Here is a 19832-nt window from a genome sequence, read left to right on the forward strand (position 1 = left end):
TCAAAGAGTCTCATTTGTTTATTTCCAACAAGGGCTGGATTTCATATACATTTTAAACAATAATTCAGAACCAATAAAGGAACTGCCCTGTAACTTCTATTCATACTGATACTTACTTAACAGACAACAAACTTGAAAATCCTTTGTCACAAGGATTGCAGTTAACAAACCGGTAATAGAAATGGAAAAGCTTTTGCATTTTACAATGTATGAGCATGTTAATGTTAATCAGCAGGAATAAAATAAATATCCACACAACAGAAGCTCCTCAGCATGTATCCGTGTCAATCTGCTCCCTCTGATATAGCAATCAAGGTTAAAAAAATGCCCTTGCCGTGCTTTCTTCATCAATTTTGTAATAGTGCTTTCAGAATGTACACAAATTAATAAGTCGAGTTTGTACAAGATTTTCATAAGTTAATGGAGTATAACTTGCTGCATCAGGACTGCTATAATGCATCCCATAGATATGTTAAGGACATTGACAATATCGTTGTTAAGCTGCAAAACAAGGCAGAAGCATAGATGTAAGAGAACATAGCTTATTACAGCCAGAAATAATCAAATGCCCTCACAGAGTTAATGTCAACTTGCTAAACTATCATTATCCAATATGATGGTTGCTCAACTTATCTTTCTGCCTAATCATGTCTAAAGCACTTCTTACTACAAATTTAACATATTAATAAACAAATAAAGAAAGAAAACGGATGGTAAATGAAGTAGATAATCATAGCTTACCCATTGAAATCCTTCCTTCTCTTGAAATAAAGCACCTATTATGCTCTCACCAACGTTAGCAATCTGTGAAGCCATCACGCATATAACTGCTTCAGATGCACGTATCTGTTGCACAAAAAAGTATATGATTCCAACACTTCAAATTTGTACAGGTCCAAATGGTAATGGCTGAACGCTATAAAGAAGCTTCTTATCCACTTAGTAAGTAAATGCCTCTTCAAATGCTTCTCATTTTAACAATTGAATTATTAATTGTTTAACATTTTGTAGGCCAGACCTTGGATCAATGCCAACTCAGATATATATGATTCCTAAAAGCCTAATATGCTTCAAAACTTGATAGCAACTTAGAATTAAGTTGAGGGACTCAAACAACAATAACCAAAATAAAATTCCAATCCATCCACAAGTCAATGTTGGGTCATGAAAAACAGATCAGTTTTCCATATATTCTCCTTTCATTTCTTCCACAGCAAACACAGAAGGAAGAAGAATCATGCAACCAGAGGCATTATACACGTGGGAAAACTAATGCACAAGGAGGCAAACAAATTACCCAAAACGCTGCAAGGAAGTAACAATATGGTCCATATCTAAATCTAACAAAAGTAATTTTAATTTCTTAAAAATAGTACAGATTATAGATAGCTTGAACGACTATGTGAAACCTATATATGAACTTACCAAAGGACATATACATATGAGGAAATGGAGAGCAAAAAAAGAGGAATGCATATTATAAATTCCCAAATGGATTAAAAAACAATAATAAGTTCAAACTCTACAGATCATATTTTGGCACTTTGCAAGAAGAACTGGTAGTAGCATTTTAATAACAGGAAAAACGCGGACATGATTCAGCAAAATGCTACATAAGGAACAATAGCACTGATGGTCCCAAGCAATTTGTAAGTCCACATAAATGACAGGCACAAAAAAGAACGGGAATCACAAAATAAATAACATATTCTACTATTTAGCCTAATTTTGCTTTCTCTTGTTTATCCCCTTTTTGACAGTATATTTCTTTTGTAATGCATGTCAAGGCAACTTCACCGGAACACAAGGGAAAATGCTTTAAATAAAAAGAGATGTCAAAAAGAATAAAAGAGAAGGTTAAGAACAAACAAGGAGAAAGTAACAAGCCATACCTCCCCCATGAAATAACCAATAGAGGCAAGAACGACTGATGCCAATAATCCGGCTAATGTTCCCTCAAGACTTACAGCCCCTTCTGTTCCTCTTGGGACTACCTTAAAGGTTGTAACAAGGTACCTGCTCATGCCACCCACATTCAAAATGACAAAACTTATTATTCCTGGTCCACAGAGTTATTCAACAGCACCGATAATATACATACATAATGATGCAAGATGGGTTAGATTCTTTTCTGTTTCTTTGCAAGGAACCAAAGCCAAGGAGCAACCTAACAGGGTATACACAAGATGGAACTCACACAAATAGAAATTTTGATTGCCACATTTAACAGATGTTCATTCCTGGAGCATAATGCAGCCAGCAGCAAACAAGATGGCACAATAATCACATTATTCTGTTCAAATAAATGAAACAGAACTTAATCCATGTACCAAGATAAGATGAAACATACTATGATCTGTGAAAGAGACAAAGGTTTCGGAAGTTTCGTGGTGCGAAACCTAACTCTATTCTTGACAATTATCTCTAGACAAAAGCTATAATCACCTGATTAGAAGTTATTTTTATAATAGAAATCATTGCCAAGATAAGTCTTTGTTATTGCTCCAAACTAACAGGATTCCCGTTCATAATTTCACAATATCATCATACATTGCTACAAAAATCCCTGTCAGCACTCAATCTCAGCCTACTTTCTCTTCCACTTTCTAACTTAATGACCATGATAGCCTGGATATAAATGGAATCATGTGAACCACAGACAACAACAACAACAACAACAACAACAAAGCCTTAGTCCCGAAATGATTCGGGGTCGGCTAACATGAACCATCATATAAAACCGTGAAAATCAAGTCGTGTCAGCGACACAGATTCGCTCCCTCCACTCCGTCCTATCCACTACCATATTTTCCTCAATTCCCAATAAACTCATATCACTCTCGATCACCCTCCTCCAAGTTTGCTTAGGTCTTCCCCTACCCCTCACCACTACATCCCTTTGCCACTCTTCGGTTCTCCTAACCGGCGCATCAAGCGCTCTACGTCTCACATGGCCAAACCACCTTAATCGGTTTTCTCTCATTTTATTCTCAATAGATGTGACCCCTACTTTTGTCCTAATTATTTCATTACGCACCCGGTCCTTTCTCGTGTGACCACACATCCATCTCAACATACGCATCTCCGCCACCGACATCTTATGGATGTGGCAGTGTTTCACTGCCCAACACTCCGTACCATATAACAATGCTGGTCTAATTGCCGTCCGGTAGAATTTTCCCTTCAATCTATTAGGCATGCCGGGATCACAAAGGAAACCCGTAGCACTCTTCCACTTCGACCAACCAGCTTTAATCCTATGAGCAACATCTCCATCTACTTCTCCATCCGTTTGGATAATAGATCCTAAATACCGGAAGCAATCCGAGGCCTGAACAACTCTCCCATCTAGGATGATTGTCCCTGCCTCCCTACTCCTACGGCCGCTAAACTTACACTCCAAATATTCTGTCTTACTTCGACTCAACTTAAAGCCTCTAGATTCTAGAGTTTGCCTCCATAGTTCCAACTTCATCTCCACTCCTTCTTTCGTCTCCTCAACCAACACAATATCATCTGCAAACAGCATGCACCATGGAAGTCCAAATAGGCCCGGGACATGTTTACAAGTACTCAAGGAATTGCAGTAAAATATCGGACACACCTATATATAAACCAATGACGCTCGTTCAATAATACCCTTTTACTTTCTTTTTTTTTTTTTTTTTTGAAAAGCTACTATTTTTTTACTTATTTTGCATGTCGTCTAAATAAAAATTTCTTATAGCTAAGGTTTTAGATCCCTCAAGATCTAAAGCATGACAATGAGACATCCCCAAGGATTATAAAGCTACAAAAGCATGTTGAATATGGAGGACTTAAATGAGCAACCTTTATTTTATTAAATTGGAACTAAAATTTTACAAGAACAACGGAATACACAAGATGGAACTCACACAAATAGAAATTTTGATTGCCACATTTAACAGATGTTCATTCCTGGAGCATAATGCAGCCAACAGCAAACAAGATGGCACAATAATCACATTATTCTGTTCAAATAAATGAAACAGAACTTAATCCATGTACCGAGATAAGATGAAACATACTATGATCTGTGAAAGAGACAAAGGTTTCGGAAGTTTCGTGGTGCGAAACCTAACTCTATTCTTGACAATTATCTCTAGACAAAAGCTATAATCACCTGATTAAAAGTTATTTTTATAATAGAAATCATTGCCAAGATAAGTCTTTGTTATTGCTCCAAACTAACAGGATTCCCGTTCATAATTTCACAATATCATCATACATTGCTACAAAAATCCCTGTCAGCACTCAATCTCAGCCTACTTTCTCTTCCACTTTCTAACTTAACGACCATGATAGCCTGGATATAAATGGAATCATGTGAACCACAGACTGCTTGCAAAATTTACTGGAAATAAGTGGTAGTCTCTCTCATTATATCCTTAAACATTAAAGAATAAAAAAAAGGCTTAATAGGCACCCAACCCCCTAAACTTGTAACTTTTTTTCACCTGACCCCCTCAACTTAGGGGACAACCTCTCAACCCCCTCAACTCTCCAAAAACATCACATACAACCCCTTACACCCTTATGTTCGGTCAAAATATTGACCCGTATATAAAACGCACTTGACTGTTGACCTCACCAATGCCACGTTTCATTTTTGTAACAATCACTTAGATACATTTCACCTCGATGACCACTACCGCCAACCTCAGCATCTCGATAAGGCTGCGACGACAAACAGCGGCAGCACCTCGCACGAATATGGAAAAATTTAATAAAAAAATGACACGTGGCATTGGTGAGGTCAACAGTCAAGAGCGTTTTCTACACGGGTAAATATTTTCACCGAACATAGGGGTGTAAGGGGATGTATGTGATGTTTTTGGAGAGTTGAGGGGGTTGAGAGGTTGTCCCCTAAGTTGAGGGGGCCAGGTGAAAAAAAGTTACAAGTTTAGGGGGTTGGATGCCTATTAAGCCTAAAAAAAAAGAGTAATGCTAGTCATCATCAGCATTTAGTAACTTAATCAAAACAAGGAAGTCCAAATAGGCCCGGGACATGTTTACAAGTACTCAAGGAATTGCAGTAAAATATCGGACACACCTATATATAAACCAATGACGCTCGTTCAATAATACTTTTTTACTTTCTTTTTTTTTTTTTTGAAAAGCTAATATTTTTTTACTTATTTTGCATGTCGTCTAAATAAAAATTTCTTATAGCTAAGGTTTTAGATCCCTCAAGATCTAAAGCATGACAATGAGACATCCCCAAGGATTATAAAGCTACAAAAGCATGTTGAATATGGAGGACTTAAATGAACAACCTTTATTTTATTAAATTGGAACTAAAATTTTACAAGAACAACAAGACATTTTTTTTGTTGCACTCTTACTCCTCATACACTTTGCTCTCTTCCTCACTCACTCGTAACTCTTTTGCTCACTACTTGAGCTTTTTAATTTTTTGCATACATAAAGGAGATCCTAAACACCCTATCTATCGTATGTTAAATTGATTTTGGACCACAAATTAAGTAGTTGAGGAAACAAAAAATCAACTAAAGAAGACATGAAAAATCTAGATATTATAGTAGACTAATCTAGAAATGAGTTTTGTAGACTATTCTAGAAATTAAACTACTAATCCCTTTTCCAAAGTTGGTGATGATACTAATTAATACTCCTCCAGCACCAACTTTCAATACCTCGTACTTGCTTGTCATTCCAAGTTGCTTTCTGAACTGTTGGAATTTTGCACCGTTCAGTCCTTTCGTAAATATGTCAGCATCTTGATGTCTCCACGTAAGACCTTCTCTCGTATGAAGTGATAATGCACTTTCACATGTTTAGTTCTCGTGTGAACACTGGATTCTCAGTCAAGTGTATAGCTGCTTGATTATCACGGTATACTGACTGATGAAGATCCTTCATAAGTTGTATCAACCAGGTACATTCTTGAGCTACGATGGCTGCTGCTCTGTACTCTGCTTCGGTACATGACAATAAACCGTAGATTGTCTCTTGCTGCAAGATATAGGTCCTGATCTCGAGACTAAACACGTAACCTGTAGTCGAACGTCTTGTGTCATGATCTCCAGCGTAATCAGCATCACAGTATCCACGTACCTCACACTTCCCTCCTTTCTTGTATAAGATACCATAATCCATTGTACCTCGAACATATCGAAGAATTCTCCGGATAACTTTTAAATGGGGCTTCTTCGGATTCTGCATAAATCGACTTACCATACTTACTGCATATGATATGTCTGGCCTCGTCAAAGTGAGATAGATCAGGCTTCCAACTAGTTGTCTGTATATGGTAGCATCCTCCAAGTCCTTTCCTTCGACGGAACATAGCTTTGTGTGTACCTCTATTGGAGTTGTAATTGGCTTGCACTCTAGCATCCCAAACTTCTCCAAAATATTTTTAACATACTTGTGTTGACACAAGAAGAGTCCTTCCTTCGTGCGCGCAACTTAAAGACCAAGAAAGTGATTTAACTCTCCCAAAGACTTCATTTGAACGTACTGATAAGTTGGCTCTCACTTGATTTATCTCAGCAGCATCATCACATGTGATGATAAGATAATCAACATATACTAATATTATAGCCAACTTCTCACCTTGGACTTTCACGAACAAACTCGAATCAGCTGGTACCATCATGTAGCCACTTTGAATCAGAAACTCTGATATCTTCCTGTACCATGCTCTTGGTGCTTGCTTCAATCCATACAATGCATTCTTCAGCTTGCATACATAGTTTGGCTGAGCCTTGCTCTCGAACCCTTGAGGTTGATCCATGTAAATCTCTCGATCCAATTCGCCATGTAAGAAAGCATTCTTCACATCCATTTGTCATAGCTTCCAATCTTTACTAGCTGCAAGTGCTAATAGAACATGTACTGTGGTGATCTTTGCAACTGGACTAAATGTCTCGTTATAATTTAAATCATACTTCTATGAGGATCCTCGAGCCACCAATCGAGTTTTGTATCTTTCCACTGATCCATTAGAGCGATGGTTTACTTTATAAACTCACTTGTAGGAAATAGGCTTCACATCTTTGGGTTTGGGAACTAAATCTCAAGTCTCGTTATGCTTCAATTCATCTATTTCTTCCTGCATAGCCTTTCTCCACTCCTTACTTAAGGATGCTTCTTCGTACGCTGCATGCTCCTTTACTACTTCGATCACTGCCGCATTTGCATACTTAGGATTTGGTCTCCGTTTTCGTGTTGACCCCCGTATCGATGATTGTTGTTATGTTGTTTTATCAACATCAACGATCTCCTAGAGCTGACTTGGTCGCTCTTCTTCCGGTGTTTGATGATGTACTCTTGTACGCCATGGAGATTGGATCTTTTCAGGTGACTTGATCCCAAGGTTTTCTTCTACTGGTTCCCCCTCTTGAGTGATTTTTTCAGTCGCCTCTTCCCTTTCAAGTTTTTCTTGTAATTTCTCCTCGATTTCTTTGGAATCGGGTAGTACAACTTCACGAGGAAACCACCAGGATGAAGCTTCTTCAAACACCACATTTCTTGAAGTATAACACCTCCCTGTTGTCGGGTCACAACACTTCCACCCCTTTCTTTGATTGTCATAACCCACGAAGATGCATCTTATAGCTTTCTTATCAAATTTGCTGCATAAATGATCAGGAACGAAAACATAACATACACAGCCAAACACTCGAAAGTGACTTACAGTGGGTTTGATCTTCCAAAATTTCTCGAAGAGTGAAATGAATCCAAGTGGTGCTTGTGGTAGTCTGTTGATAACATCTGCAAATGTCTTCATTCACTGTACCCAAAACTGAGGTGGAACATTCTTCACATGTAACATATTTCTGCATATCTCCGCAATGTGTCTATTCTTCCTTTCCGCTACACCATTTTGTTGTGGAGTGTTAGGACAAGTCAAATGATGTCGAATCTTGCAGTCTTGCAAGTATCTTGAGAACTCATGTGAAGTATACTTTCCTCCATTGTCAATGCAAAGGCATTGGATCTTCCGATCAATTTCCTTCTCGACCTTCTCTTTGAACTCTTGGAACTTACTAAATGCTTCTTATTTGTGTTTCATAAAGTACACTCACACGTACCTTGAGAAATCATAAAAAAAAGTTATCATGTATTGATGACCACCGACTGATGGCTGCTTCACACGGCCAAATACATCTGAATGCACTAACTCGAGCGGCTCCTTTGCTCGATACTGAGAATCTTCATACGGCAACTGGTGTGCTTTCCTAAACTGGCATCCAGCACATACAATGTCTTCTCGAACATCAAGTTGTGGAAGTCCATTGAGCATCGACTTCTTCATCATCACCTTTAACTTATGATAGCTCACATAGTTATTAAAGGCACAAGGGGGGTCCTGGAACCTTGGCGCAAGGCGCAACTTAAGGCGTGCACCCGAGCGACTCGAGGCGAACCAAAAAAATAATAATCATAAATTCATAATACTAATCACAAATAGTCAAATACCAACAATAAAACCATAAAACGCATGAGTTAAGTTCTAGTTAACTACTAAGGCATAATGTCTGCTGCGATATGTGTAGTAAAAACTTTCGATCTTTGTCTGTCTCTGTTTTTCTTTTATTTTCTGAACTTAAAAACCCCTAAAATACCCTAACCCTAAAACACCCTAAAATACCCTAAATTACCCTAAGGTAGCCAAGACGCGCACCTAACTTACCAAGGCGCTAAGGCTGGAGCCTTAGCCGAGGCGCGCCTTTAATAACTATGATAGCTCACGTGTCCCAAACGCGCATGCCATAGATCGGCTGCCTTATTCTTTCTAGCCTTGTCTACATAGGCTGTTTGGGGTGACATTACGTAGACATGCTCAAGTTTCCGCCCCTCCATAAACAGTGTGCTCATTAGCTTCAAACTTCGATAGACCTTCATGTCGTTCGGACCAAATACCACATAGTTTCCTGAGGATTCAGTTGTGACACTGATATCAAGTTCTTTGTCATCCCAGGTACATGGAATACATTCTCCAATTGCACTTCTTTAGAGTTGTATCTGGGCGCGACCATCATCTTGCCAACATTTGTGATTGGTAGTTTTAAGTTGTTCGCCCCCTTGTTGCCAACTCCCTCTTTGTTGCCTTTTCTACCATCCTTGTTTGGATCTTCCGACATTTCTCGATCTCGTGGTTTTTAGATCCTTGCTCTATCTTCATCCTTGGCTCAGATTTTAGACATTTGTTTTTCTAATTCGTTAAAACTTGGCTCTTTAGCCCATCCAAGAGTTGCAGTGACAAGCGCGTTAAATTCGGGACGCAACCCATGGACTATAATTCTTCTCATTCTCGTTTCAGTAATTTTATTTTCAGGATCCAATTTTGAAATTTCTTTACATAAAGTTTTAACTTTGGTAAAGTATTAACTCACTGTCATGTCGCTTTGCGAGACCGACAGTAACTTGTTCTCGAGTTGTTGGAGTTTGGCATTGTTTATTCTTGCAAATACTCCGACGACAGTGTCCCATGCTTCTTGGGGAGGGGGGGGGTTGACATCCTTGATGCGTTGCAACAAATCGTCCTCTACCGAAATTGATAAAGCATACATAGCTTGATCACACTTGACCTTCCGCTTTTTAAGGTCATTTTGTTCCGTTGGAGACGTTGTTTCATTACCTCCAACAATATCCCATAAATCTTGGTCAGGTAGATAAAATTGCATTAGAGCACTCCAAGTACTATAATTATTATTATTGAGTTTTTCCATAGTGCTTACCGAGGTAGAAATGTCTGCCATGACGACTCGGTTATCTCCTTTAATCAACCAAGTAACTTCGGTCGCCGACTAATAATTTCCACAGTCCCGGACTGCGCGCTAAAAATACCTCGTACCACCACGATCCCGGATCGCAAACTTCTAGCACTCGGTAACTGGTCCCGAACCGCCCGCTTTGATACCACTGTTGAATATGGAGGACTTAAATGAACAACCTTTATTTTATTAAATTGGAACTAAAATTTTACAAGAACAACAAGACACTCTTTATATTGTTGCACTCTTACTCACTCACACACTTTGTTGTCTTCCTCACTCACTCGCAACTCTTTTGCTCACTACTTGAGATTTTTAATTTTTGCACATATAAAGGAGATCCTAAGCACTCTGTTTATAGTATGTTAAATTGATTTTGGACCACAAATTAGGTAGTTGAGGAAATAAAAAAATCAACAAAGAAGACTTAGAAAAATCTAGAAATAAGTTTTATAGACTATTTTAGAAATTAATCTACTAATCCTTTTTCAAAGTTGGTGATGATACTAATTAGTAAAGTAACTAATGTTGTTCTACAAATCTAGATAAAATGAAATGGTCAAGGGCTAAAATCATCCCTCTGCCACTTTTATTTCTAAGTTTATGAAGCCTACGGGAAGACTGCCGTTCAAAAACCTAAATTAGTTGCTTACTGCAACTATCATAATAGGCATTTATAACAAAAAGAGGTTAGTGATAGAATTGGAATGAAAACCCCAATTGAAACCAAATAGATATATATACTTACGTAATTTTGCCATATGCCTTCCCAATCTCGCTTGAGACGGTATCACTTAACTTGGTACAGAAACTGGCAACAAATCCAAGCTCCCAAAGCCGAGAAAATGCCTCACCCCCTACTCCATGTATTGATAGAAAAGCGCACACACAACCAGCAGCACTGGAACCAATTACACTGCCTGGTCCCCTTCTTCCCTTCCTCTTTTCCGCCACTCCTTGTGCTTCCTTTTGCGCCATTTTCACTTTCGTGGCTGCTGTCCCCTGAAATTAGAAGAATTTTCTGAAAAAAATCAATGACTTGGTAATTCCAAACACTAGATTCCAAAATACAATCATCATTAATTACAAGTAATAACGAAATCCAAATAAAATAAGCTGATAAATCTCATAAAGAAAAGGCAACAGTAGGTATAATAGTGGACTCACTATAACGAAGTAAGAGGCAACAAGAAGGAACCCAGGGAGCCCAAAAGCACGCCAAGTGAGAGTACCCAAAATGAAGGCAGCGAAAATACCGGAGAGAGAAAGGCCAGAGAGCAGAATAGGGGACCCCAAAATGAAAATCAACACGTTATTAAGGAGAGATGATTGCCAAGTGGGTGGGTAAGATTTGATCAAGATCATCGCCTCTGATAGAGCTCCCTGTATCGATGTAGCACCGGGTGTTTGGGGCAACATTCTGGGAAATCTACGAGTAGAATTTCGATCGAAAGTTAGGGTTTTAGGAAGGATGATGGGAGATTTGGAGATTTGGATAGGAGGTAAGGAAGAAGGAGATTTGATATGGAGAACAAATGATAATGCCATTTTTTCTTATGCAATGCTGAGCGAAGGTGGAGTGAAGCCGAAGCTTTGAACTGCACCGGTTCATGGTTGTCGGGCTCAGCGGGGTTTGCCAAAATAATGCTTAGCCTAATCTTTGTTTGATAACACTTAAATTAAAATATTAAATATTTTATTTAATTTAACTTAAATTAATTAATTAAATTAAAAATTATTTATTTTAATAAATTAAAGTATTTAACTTAACATTTTAAATTAAACATTATCGATTAATATTTTTATAAAAGTTACATTATTCATTTTTTTTGTTGAACAAAGAAGGCTCAAGGTACAAGGAACAACAAGGAAAGAAAAAAGAAAAGAAAACGAGGTTAAAGTCGAACAGCACGGCTGAGGAGCAGTCCTCTAGCATCTGCGAAGAGGATATTTTGGAGGCCTACAGGAGGCACATCAAACTCATGATGACCTAAGGGATAAGATCCTGCGAAATTCGCCAACCAATCTGCAACTCGGTTTTCTTCTCTATATGTGTGGACAAAGATCAGAGACCAGTTCTCTCTCCGGATAGCTTAACGACGAGAGATTATTCAAGCATAAGGGTGATGGAGCTCAATATCATTGTTGATCAGATTCAATACAACTAGAGAGTCAAGTTCAACAATTACCCGTTTAAAACCTTTCTTCCAAGCCAGGCATAAACTGTAGTAGAGTCCCTACAGCTCTGCTAGAGTGACCGTACACACCCCAATATTTACTCCGAAACCTCCACACCAGCAGCCTCTGTAATCTCGGATTATCCCTCATGCTGCTGCCGCACCCGGGTTGCCCCTGCACGCCCCATCTGAGTTCACTTTTACCCAGTCTTCATCTGGAGGCCGCCAACAGATCCAAATAACGCTCAGAATTTTAGGCCTATCAGCAGCATCCGCCTGCTTAGCTTGGGTAATCCTCATCATGGTAAATTCCATCATCTTCATCATAATCAAATTCATTTGCATCATGATAAAATTCACCATCATCATATAAACCATTCTTAGAATCATTCTCTATCTCTTCAATCCCATTCCCAAACTCACTCTTATCATAATCAAGTTCACCATTGCTATCTAGCTCATCTTAGAATCATTCTCTATCTCTTCAATCCCATTCCCAAACTCATTTTGTTGGTCCCGTGTGATTAGTTCCAAGGGGGGGGGTTAGAAACTAATGTAACTTTTTCGCTTAATTATGCTGACTTAATTGATTCTTTAAGTTACTTAACTTAGTTTAGGTCAGCACGGTCGAGAGATGCAAGACAGCTTTAGTCAGCTTCCAACTCAGCACCAAGATTACTCAGTGTCAGCTTTTACAATCTATATTCTGAGCAATTTAATCAAGCAACAAATATATAGATATATTGAGAGAGAGTTAGAAATTACTCAGCACGACTTTGTTGGTCCCGTATAACGTGACAAGTTAGTTCCAAGGGGGAGGGATAGGAACTATTTAAAAATTTGTCCGTTGAGGCTGACTTGTTTTCTTATGAAAAGGTTTACACAGCGTCACTAAGTAGATTCAAGACACAAGCTTAGTCAACTTGTGACTAAGTTTGCTTCTTTACTTGAGTCAGGAAATAGCACTTAGAGTCTATTCCTGAACTTAGCTTCTTAGTAAACTTAACTCAGCGTGAGTTCTTTACTTAGTCAGTTTTATAGCAAGCAATATATATTAAAGGAGTTCTTTACTTCAGTTCGCTGAGTTCTTGGGGCTTGTTCTTTCTCCCCCGTTTTGCCAGCATCGGTTTTGGCAATGAAGGTTTCTTCAATGGCAGCTTGAGTTAGGCGTCTAGAAAATGCCTTTAGCCTTCTTGTGCTTTCATTCATTCCGTCAAAGATTGGGACACCCTCATCCACAATAGCTCGAGGAATACCGATAGATGCAGCACTCAGCATACTCAAAACATAGGCTTGAGACTTGCCAACCCAGTGTATGGTTTCAGTGAGCATTGCAAAAGCTTGATGAAACATCTTCAGCAAAGATGAATCAAAATACTCACGCTGAGCGTTGATTTGGCGCACATGGTTGAAAGTTACTCGAGAGTACTTCAAAATCTTGTTGGTTTTGAGCTGGTCAGTGTCCATCTCTTGCTTGCTTAACTTAAACAGACGTACAACCTCGCTAATTTGCTCAATGGAGCATTGGGAGGAGGAAGAGAGTTGGTCATTTGTTTTCTCTTGTTCAGTATGAAGCTGGCTGAAGAGATGATGTACTTCGGCAGAAGTGGCATATGCTGAGGTCGCAGCTGACAATTGATGAATCTCCCCTTGCAGTGAGTTCATGTGGTTGACCATGGTCAGCTGGAGTTCGGCCAGCTTTGTTAAAGAGTCCTGCCTGGGCTGTTGAGATTGTAGGGATGTCATGACACTCAAAAGATCCTTCAGACCTTTGATCTCAGTAAGAAGCTGAGTGATAGATGAAAGTGGAGTTGTCTCAACATTAGTAGACCCAGAGGCATTTGTACTTGTTTGATGGAGGTCCTGGATAAGAGCTTGAGCTGAGTCAATGATTCTTCGACCAGACTCAGATGCATTTAGATAGCTTAAGGATCCATCATTTGTTGGCCCAGTTGCCGGAGGAGGAGTAGAACCGAATGAAGGCGGTGTTTGGTTCTGCTCATCATTAGAAGGCCCAACATTGTCAGCGGTTGGCCTGGAATTAGGATTGTCTGTAGAAACTGACTGTATTTGATTCTGCACATTGAGTTGTGGAAGTGGAGGATCGGCAGAAAGTGTTACTTGCTCAGTGCCAGGCTGAAGCTGACTGGATTGTGGAAGCTGAGGAAGTTCAGTGTTCACCTGAGCAGGTAATTCCTTGGCTTGCTCAACGTGTTGAGGAGCGGGATCTTCGAGCACTTGCTCGGCATTACTTTGGTTGGCGGAAGCATTTAAGTCGGCATGTTCCTTCGGCTGAGAAACAAGAGGCTTGATTTTCTTATTGCTCTGGTTGTGACTCAAGAGGGGTGGAGAAGAACCTAAAATGTACATCTGTAAGGTCGGAGATCTCATCCCTTAGCGGTGAGTCACCCATTAGGTCAATGACGGGTGCTCGAAATGCCTTCTTCTTCCTTAGTCTCTTTAGTTTTGGAGGAGTAGGGTCACAAGGAATGGACTCAATGGAGTCAGTGGGTGAAGCTTCCCTTTGAACAGCGAGAGCATTTGCTGTGTGCTCAATTTCTTCTTCGTCAACCAACTCAGTGTTGATTGGTTCAAGGTGCTCATCATCAGCTGTTTCTTCAGTGTCATCCTGACCACTTTCTTCTTCTTCAGACTCATCATCCAGTTCTTCTTCCACAAACTGTTCCTCCAGTTCTTCCTCGACAAACTGACCACCCAGTTGGTCTTGTTCTTCCTGAGCATCTAACTGTTGCTCAGCGTCAACGTCTTGACTTTGTACATAGTGTGAGTTAGGAGGAACGACGACATCAGTTGGTAGTGCATCGATAGGTCTTAACTCAAAATTGAGCTTCTTCTTCTTCTTCTTCCTCAATGATTGCTCATCAACCTCTCTTTCTTCTGCCTCAGGCACAGCTTGCCTAGGTCTTTTCCCAGCTGACCTAGATCCACCCTGACCTGGTTGAATCTGAGGCTGAGGTCCTCTGCATACAACCTTAAGCCATTTTGGTGTAGAGGCAGCTCCTTTAGAGGTGCTCTAGACAACCTTCCTCTTTCTTTGAGTTCTTCCCTTTCTAGTCACCGCCCCCTCAGCGTTCTGGACAGCTTCCCCTTTTCCTTTCTTCAGCACAATAGGTTGATCATATTCCAAACCGAATAGGGCAGCAACTGTAATCTCGGTTCCCCCGCAATCATGTCCACATTGTGATCCTTGAGGATTCGGGTGATGAAGGAGCCCAGCCTAAGGGTTCCTGTACTTCGTAAAAACCCACCGATTATGAAGACATGCATGTTTATCGGCGTGTAGGTCAGCATGTGCCATATAAAAACACTGCTCAAAATTGGTTGCTGAGTTGGTGCAGTTGATTTTAGGGAAAAGGAAATTTGTCAGTATGTAATGGGCCATCTTTTGATGCTGACCCATGGAAGTGCTCGAGATTTCACCTACATGACCCTCAGGTTTACAGAAGGTCTGAACGTAGTTGGTTTTCTCATGGTCACCTGATTTACGAAGTATAGCTCCTTCGTTTTTCAGCTTGAACAGTGAGGCAAAATATGCAGGGTTGATGAAGATGTCCTTTCCTCGAACATGAGAAGCTAGGTAGTTCTGGTCATCATTGGCGATCTTTAGGTTGGCGTAGAATTCTCTTACCAATTCTCTTACCAACTGAGGGTAAGTAGCATCTCGAACAAAAAGGTTGCTCGGCATCCACGAATCCCTGTGAGAACCATCGTGAGTGATCAATCTTAAACCCCCTCACACTCTCGAAGACCTGAGTGTAGGTGCATTCTGCTACTTTCTTGCCCTTGTCCTTTTGCTGTTGTTTCCCCTTGGAAGAGGTGGCTTGGACAGTTTGAGCTTTCTTGCTCGGTGTAGTAACTCCAGCGTGGTCACGCTGAGTAGGAGAAGTGGGATTGTCATCCGAGCGGTTATGGGAGAGACCGGCACCAGAGATATTTAGAGAAACTCTTGTCATATTTTTAGAGAAGTTTTGGGAAGTTTGGGAATTTTTAGAGAGAGAGTATGAATCCCAAAGATTTCTAAGCGTAAAGAAGTAAAAGTGGGAATTCATCCACTATTTGTAGAGATGTTGAGTTAATCCAAGGCGTTGGGTTGTCCGTTTTACCTCGAGATTCTCAATCGACAAAGATTCTGGCATTTATGACACGTACGGCGCGTGTGTTTTCTAATTATAGCATATACATCATCTTAGGTGGCTATTTACTTCGCGTGCTTTGCATTAAAGTTTGCAACGACTCTTCACTCAATGTTAAGAATTTCAAGCGTTTAGAATTCTGAGTGGTCAGTGTTATGCAAGGGAATAATTCTTATGCTTAGTTGCTCAGCTTAAGATGAACACTCAGCATGTAAATCTACTCAGCATGTGATAGTAATTGATTTAGCATAAATCATTCAGCATGGTAATTCACTCAGCATGCATACTATACTTGAAATTTATTGAAGAGGGTTAAACATACCAATGACTTCTCTAAGTATGTTGAATTGCTCACGAGCCAGTGGCTTTGTGAAGATATCAGCAAGCTGCTCATCCGTTGGGACATAGGTCAGCTTGATCTCTCCCTTGAGTACGTGATCTCTGATGAAGTGATGTCTTATGCTGACATGCTTCATCCTGCTGTGCTGGATTGGGTTCTTTGATAAGTCAATGGCACTTTTATTGTCACATTTGACTTCAATTGTTTTGGTCCGAATGCCATAATCTTCAAGCTGTTGCTTAATCCATAGGACTTGAGCAACCCAGCTTCCAGCAACAACGTACTCAGCTTCAGTGGTTGACAGGGCTACTGACGCTTACTTCTTGTTGAACCAGGACACAAGACAGCTCCCAAGGAAGTGGCATCCTCCTGAGGTGCTTTTTCGTTCAAGCTTGTCTCGTCCGTAGTCAGCGTCAGTGTATCCAATGAGTGTGAAGTCATGAGTATTGGGATACCACAAACCTGCATTCACTGAGCCTTGCAAATATCTAAGGATTCTTTTTACAGCTATGTAATGAGATTCCTTGGGGTTAGATTGATATCTAGCATAATAACATACCGAGAACTGAATGTCCGGCCTACTGGCAGTTAAGTAAAGTAGAGAACCAATCATACCTCGGTACAATCTGCTGTCTACTGACTTACCATTCTCATCAGCGCAGAGGACAGTGTCAGTGCCCATTGGGGTAGATATTGACTTACAATTCTCAAGTTCATACTTCTTCAATATCTCCTTAGCATACTTAGTTTGACTGATGAAGATGCCATTTTTCCCTTGTTTGATTTGAAGTCCAAGGAAGAAATTGAGTTCTCCCATCATTGACATTTCAAACTCAGTCTGCATCTGCTTACTAAATTCCTTGCACATTGACTCGTTAGTGGCACCAAAAATAATGTCATCAACATATATTTGAGCTAGCAGGGTATATTTACCCTTCCTCTTAATGAATAAGGTTGTATCAACTTTATCTCTGACATAATTTCTAGTCAGCAGGAAACTGGTCAGCCTCTCATACCAAGCACGTGGTGCTTGCTTGAGGCCATACAGAGCCTTTTTGAGCTTATAAATGTGGTTTGGAAATTTAGGATCCTCAAACCCTCGAGGCTGATTAACATAAACTTCCTCATTTATAACTCCATTAAGGAATGCACTCTTAACATCCATTTGAAACAGTTTAAAGTTCATATAGCTTGCATATGCACATAAAATTCTAATAGCCTCTAGCCTTGCCACTGCGGCAAAGGTCTCACCGTAGTCAATACCTTCTTGCTGACTGTAGCCCTGAGCTACAAGTCTTGCTTTGTTTCTGACCACGTTCCCTTGTTCATCCAGCTTGTTGCGGAAGACCCATCTTGTTCCTATGGTCTTCTGGCTTCTTGGTTTTGGCACTAGATCCCATACTTCATTTCGTCTGAACTGATCAAGTTCTTTTTGCATTGCATTCATCCAGAATTCATCATACTCAGCTTCAGCGAAATTCTTTGGTTCCTGGATTGAGACGAATGCTACGTTGCTGAGGTATCTCCTGAGTTGATTCCTCGTCATCAGTGTGTTCTCAGCGGCATCAAGAATGGCACTCTCTGAGTGACCTCTTGGTATCCTAATCTCCTTTGGTAGATTAATGTCTTACGCTGGTTGTGTTTCAACAATCTCTGCAGGTGTAGATTGGTCAGTGAAAGTAATTTGAATTTCACTTTTACCTTTGGTCAGCCCTTGAGGAAATGACTCAGTGGCAGTTTCTTGGTCAGCGGGTGCTGAGTGTGGATCATCCTCGGTCAGCGGCTGGTATTTTCCTGCATGGTTAGTTTCATCGAACTCAACATGTACTGACTCTTCTAAGACTTGAGTTCGTTTATTGAAAACTCTGTATGCTTTGCTGTTTGTTGAGTAGCCTAAAAAGATAGCCTCATCAGCTTTTGAGTCAAACTTAGCTAGGCTGTCTTTAGTATTCAAGATAAAGCATTTACAACCAAAGGCACGAAAGTATCCAATGTTGGGCTTTCGTCCTTTCCAAAGTTCGTAGGGGGTTTTCTTTAGTATAGGTCTAACTAGAGCCCTATTAAGAATATAGCACGCTGTGTTGACAGCTTCTCCCCAAAAGTACTTTGGAAGCCTATGCTCACTCAGCATTGTTCTGGCTATTTCAACCAAGGTTATGTTTTTCCTTTCAACAACCCCATTTTGTTGAGGCGTTCCAGGAGCAGAGAAATTATGGTCAATGTCGTTGGTTTCATAGAATTCAACAAACTGTTGGTTCTTGAATTCTCCACCATTATCACTTCGGATGTGAGCTAACTTAAGGTCTTTATCATTTTCAAGTTTTCTTACTAAATTTGAAAACGTCTCAAAGGTTTCATCCTTGCTACTCAGCAAGATGATCCAAGTGTACGGAGAAAAGTCATCTACAATGACCAAGGAAAATCTGTTGGTCCCTGGTAATTAGTTTCAAGGGGGGGTTAGGAACTAATATAACTTTTTCGCGTTTTAATTAAGCTGACTGGATGTTATTTTGAGAGTTTATTAACTCTGCCTTTGGTCAGCTTGGTGAGATATATCACAGGACAGCTTTAGTCAGATGTTGACCAAAGTTGTTTCCTTGAGAGTTAGGAATTGACACTCTTGGAGGTCAGCTTCTAACTCAGCACCACTTACTTACTCAGGATCAGCTTAGGCAATTTATATGCTGAGTAAATAAAGCAAACAACACATGCAGTTATAAGAGAGAGTTTAGAAACTACTCAGTATCACTTATCCTGGTTCGGCCTCTCTGCCTACGTCCAGTCCCCAGAGTCCTCCGGGCTTTTTGAATCCAATACTGAGCTCTTTAAAGGTAGAGCACAAACCAATTACAAGGTAGTTGAATATGCAAGAGTACCTTCCTCTATTCGTCTACTCAACTCCTACTAAGTGCTACAACCCAGCACCTAGATTTCTCTACCACTGAAATGCTTACAGCCAAGCACTTAGCTTTACACTCTCAATATTCCTATTGATCATAGACTTGTTCTTTTTTTGAACTAAAGAACACTTTAGATGATTACAAATCAATCTAGCATTTACACATAGAATAGAAAAGTTGGTGTAAGATCCTTTTTGTATTTGAGTGCTTTTGAAACTTTCTCACTTGTATTTTTCTTTCAATACTTCAGTGTGTGTCATCCAAGTTTTTCGATTGTCCTTTTATAGAAGGAAATCTATAGATTTGATCGTTTTGAAATGTCTTAACCGTTAACATCAAAACGGCTCTTTTGGGGAACAATTTCTGGACAGCTTCAGACTGCACCGCCATTCCCTTTCTCTGTTTTCTTCATGCGTCAGGTTTGTCTTCTAGTCGTCTGGTTTGTCTTTTTGTGCCAGTTGTCTGTTTCCAATAATCCAACGTCCCATGACTCT

At 39.9% G+C, this 19832-nt stretch overlaps 1 protein-coding gene across 1 annotated transcript; it reads right to left on the minus strand.

The window, feature by feature from the left end:
- Positions 1–74: 74 nt before the first annotated feature.
- Positions 75–11394, minus strand: LOC136218580 (protein VTE6, chloroplastic). Its single transcript, XM_066005549.1, has 5 exons — positions 10935–11394; positions 10516–10769; positions 1893–2016; positions 742–846; positions 75–501 (listed from the first exon to the last, which is right to left on the minus strand). Exons 1-5 carry the CDS (start codon positions 11313–11315, stop codon positions 418–420), a joined length of 948 nt encoding a protein of 315 aa, XP_065861621.1. The 5' UTR covers positions 11316–11394; the 3' UTR covers positions 75–417.
- Positions 11395–19832: the final 8438 nt, after the last annotated feature.

Source organism: Euphorbia lathyris, chromosome 2 (genome assembly GCF_963576675.1).
Source record: "Euphorbia lathyris chromosome 2, ddEupLath1.1, whole genome shotgun sequence".
Taxonomy (NCBI): domain Eukaryota; kingdom Viridiplantae; phylum Streptophyta; class Magnoliopsida; order Malpighiales; family Euphorbiaceae; genus Euphorbia; species Euphorbia lathyris.

Bases quoted from the DNA above. Each gene is read 5' to 3' on its own strand.
- LOC136218580 (XM_066005549.1), bottom strand. From the start codon at position 11,315: ATGGCATTATCATTTGTTCTCCATATCAAATCTCCTTCTTCCTTACCT. The intron at 10,770-10,934 runs GTGAGTCCACTA...TTCTAATTTCAG, and splicing joins TTGCCTCTTACTTCGTTATA to GGGACAGCAGCCACGAAAGT. The intron at 2,017-10,515 runs GTAAGTATATAT...TGGCATGAGCAG, and splicing joins AAGGCATATGGCAAAATTAC to GTACCTTGTTACAACCTTTA.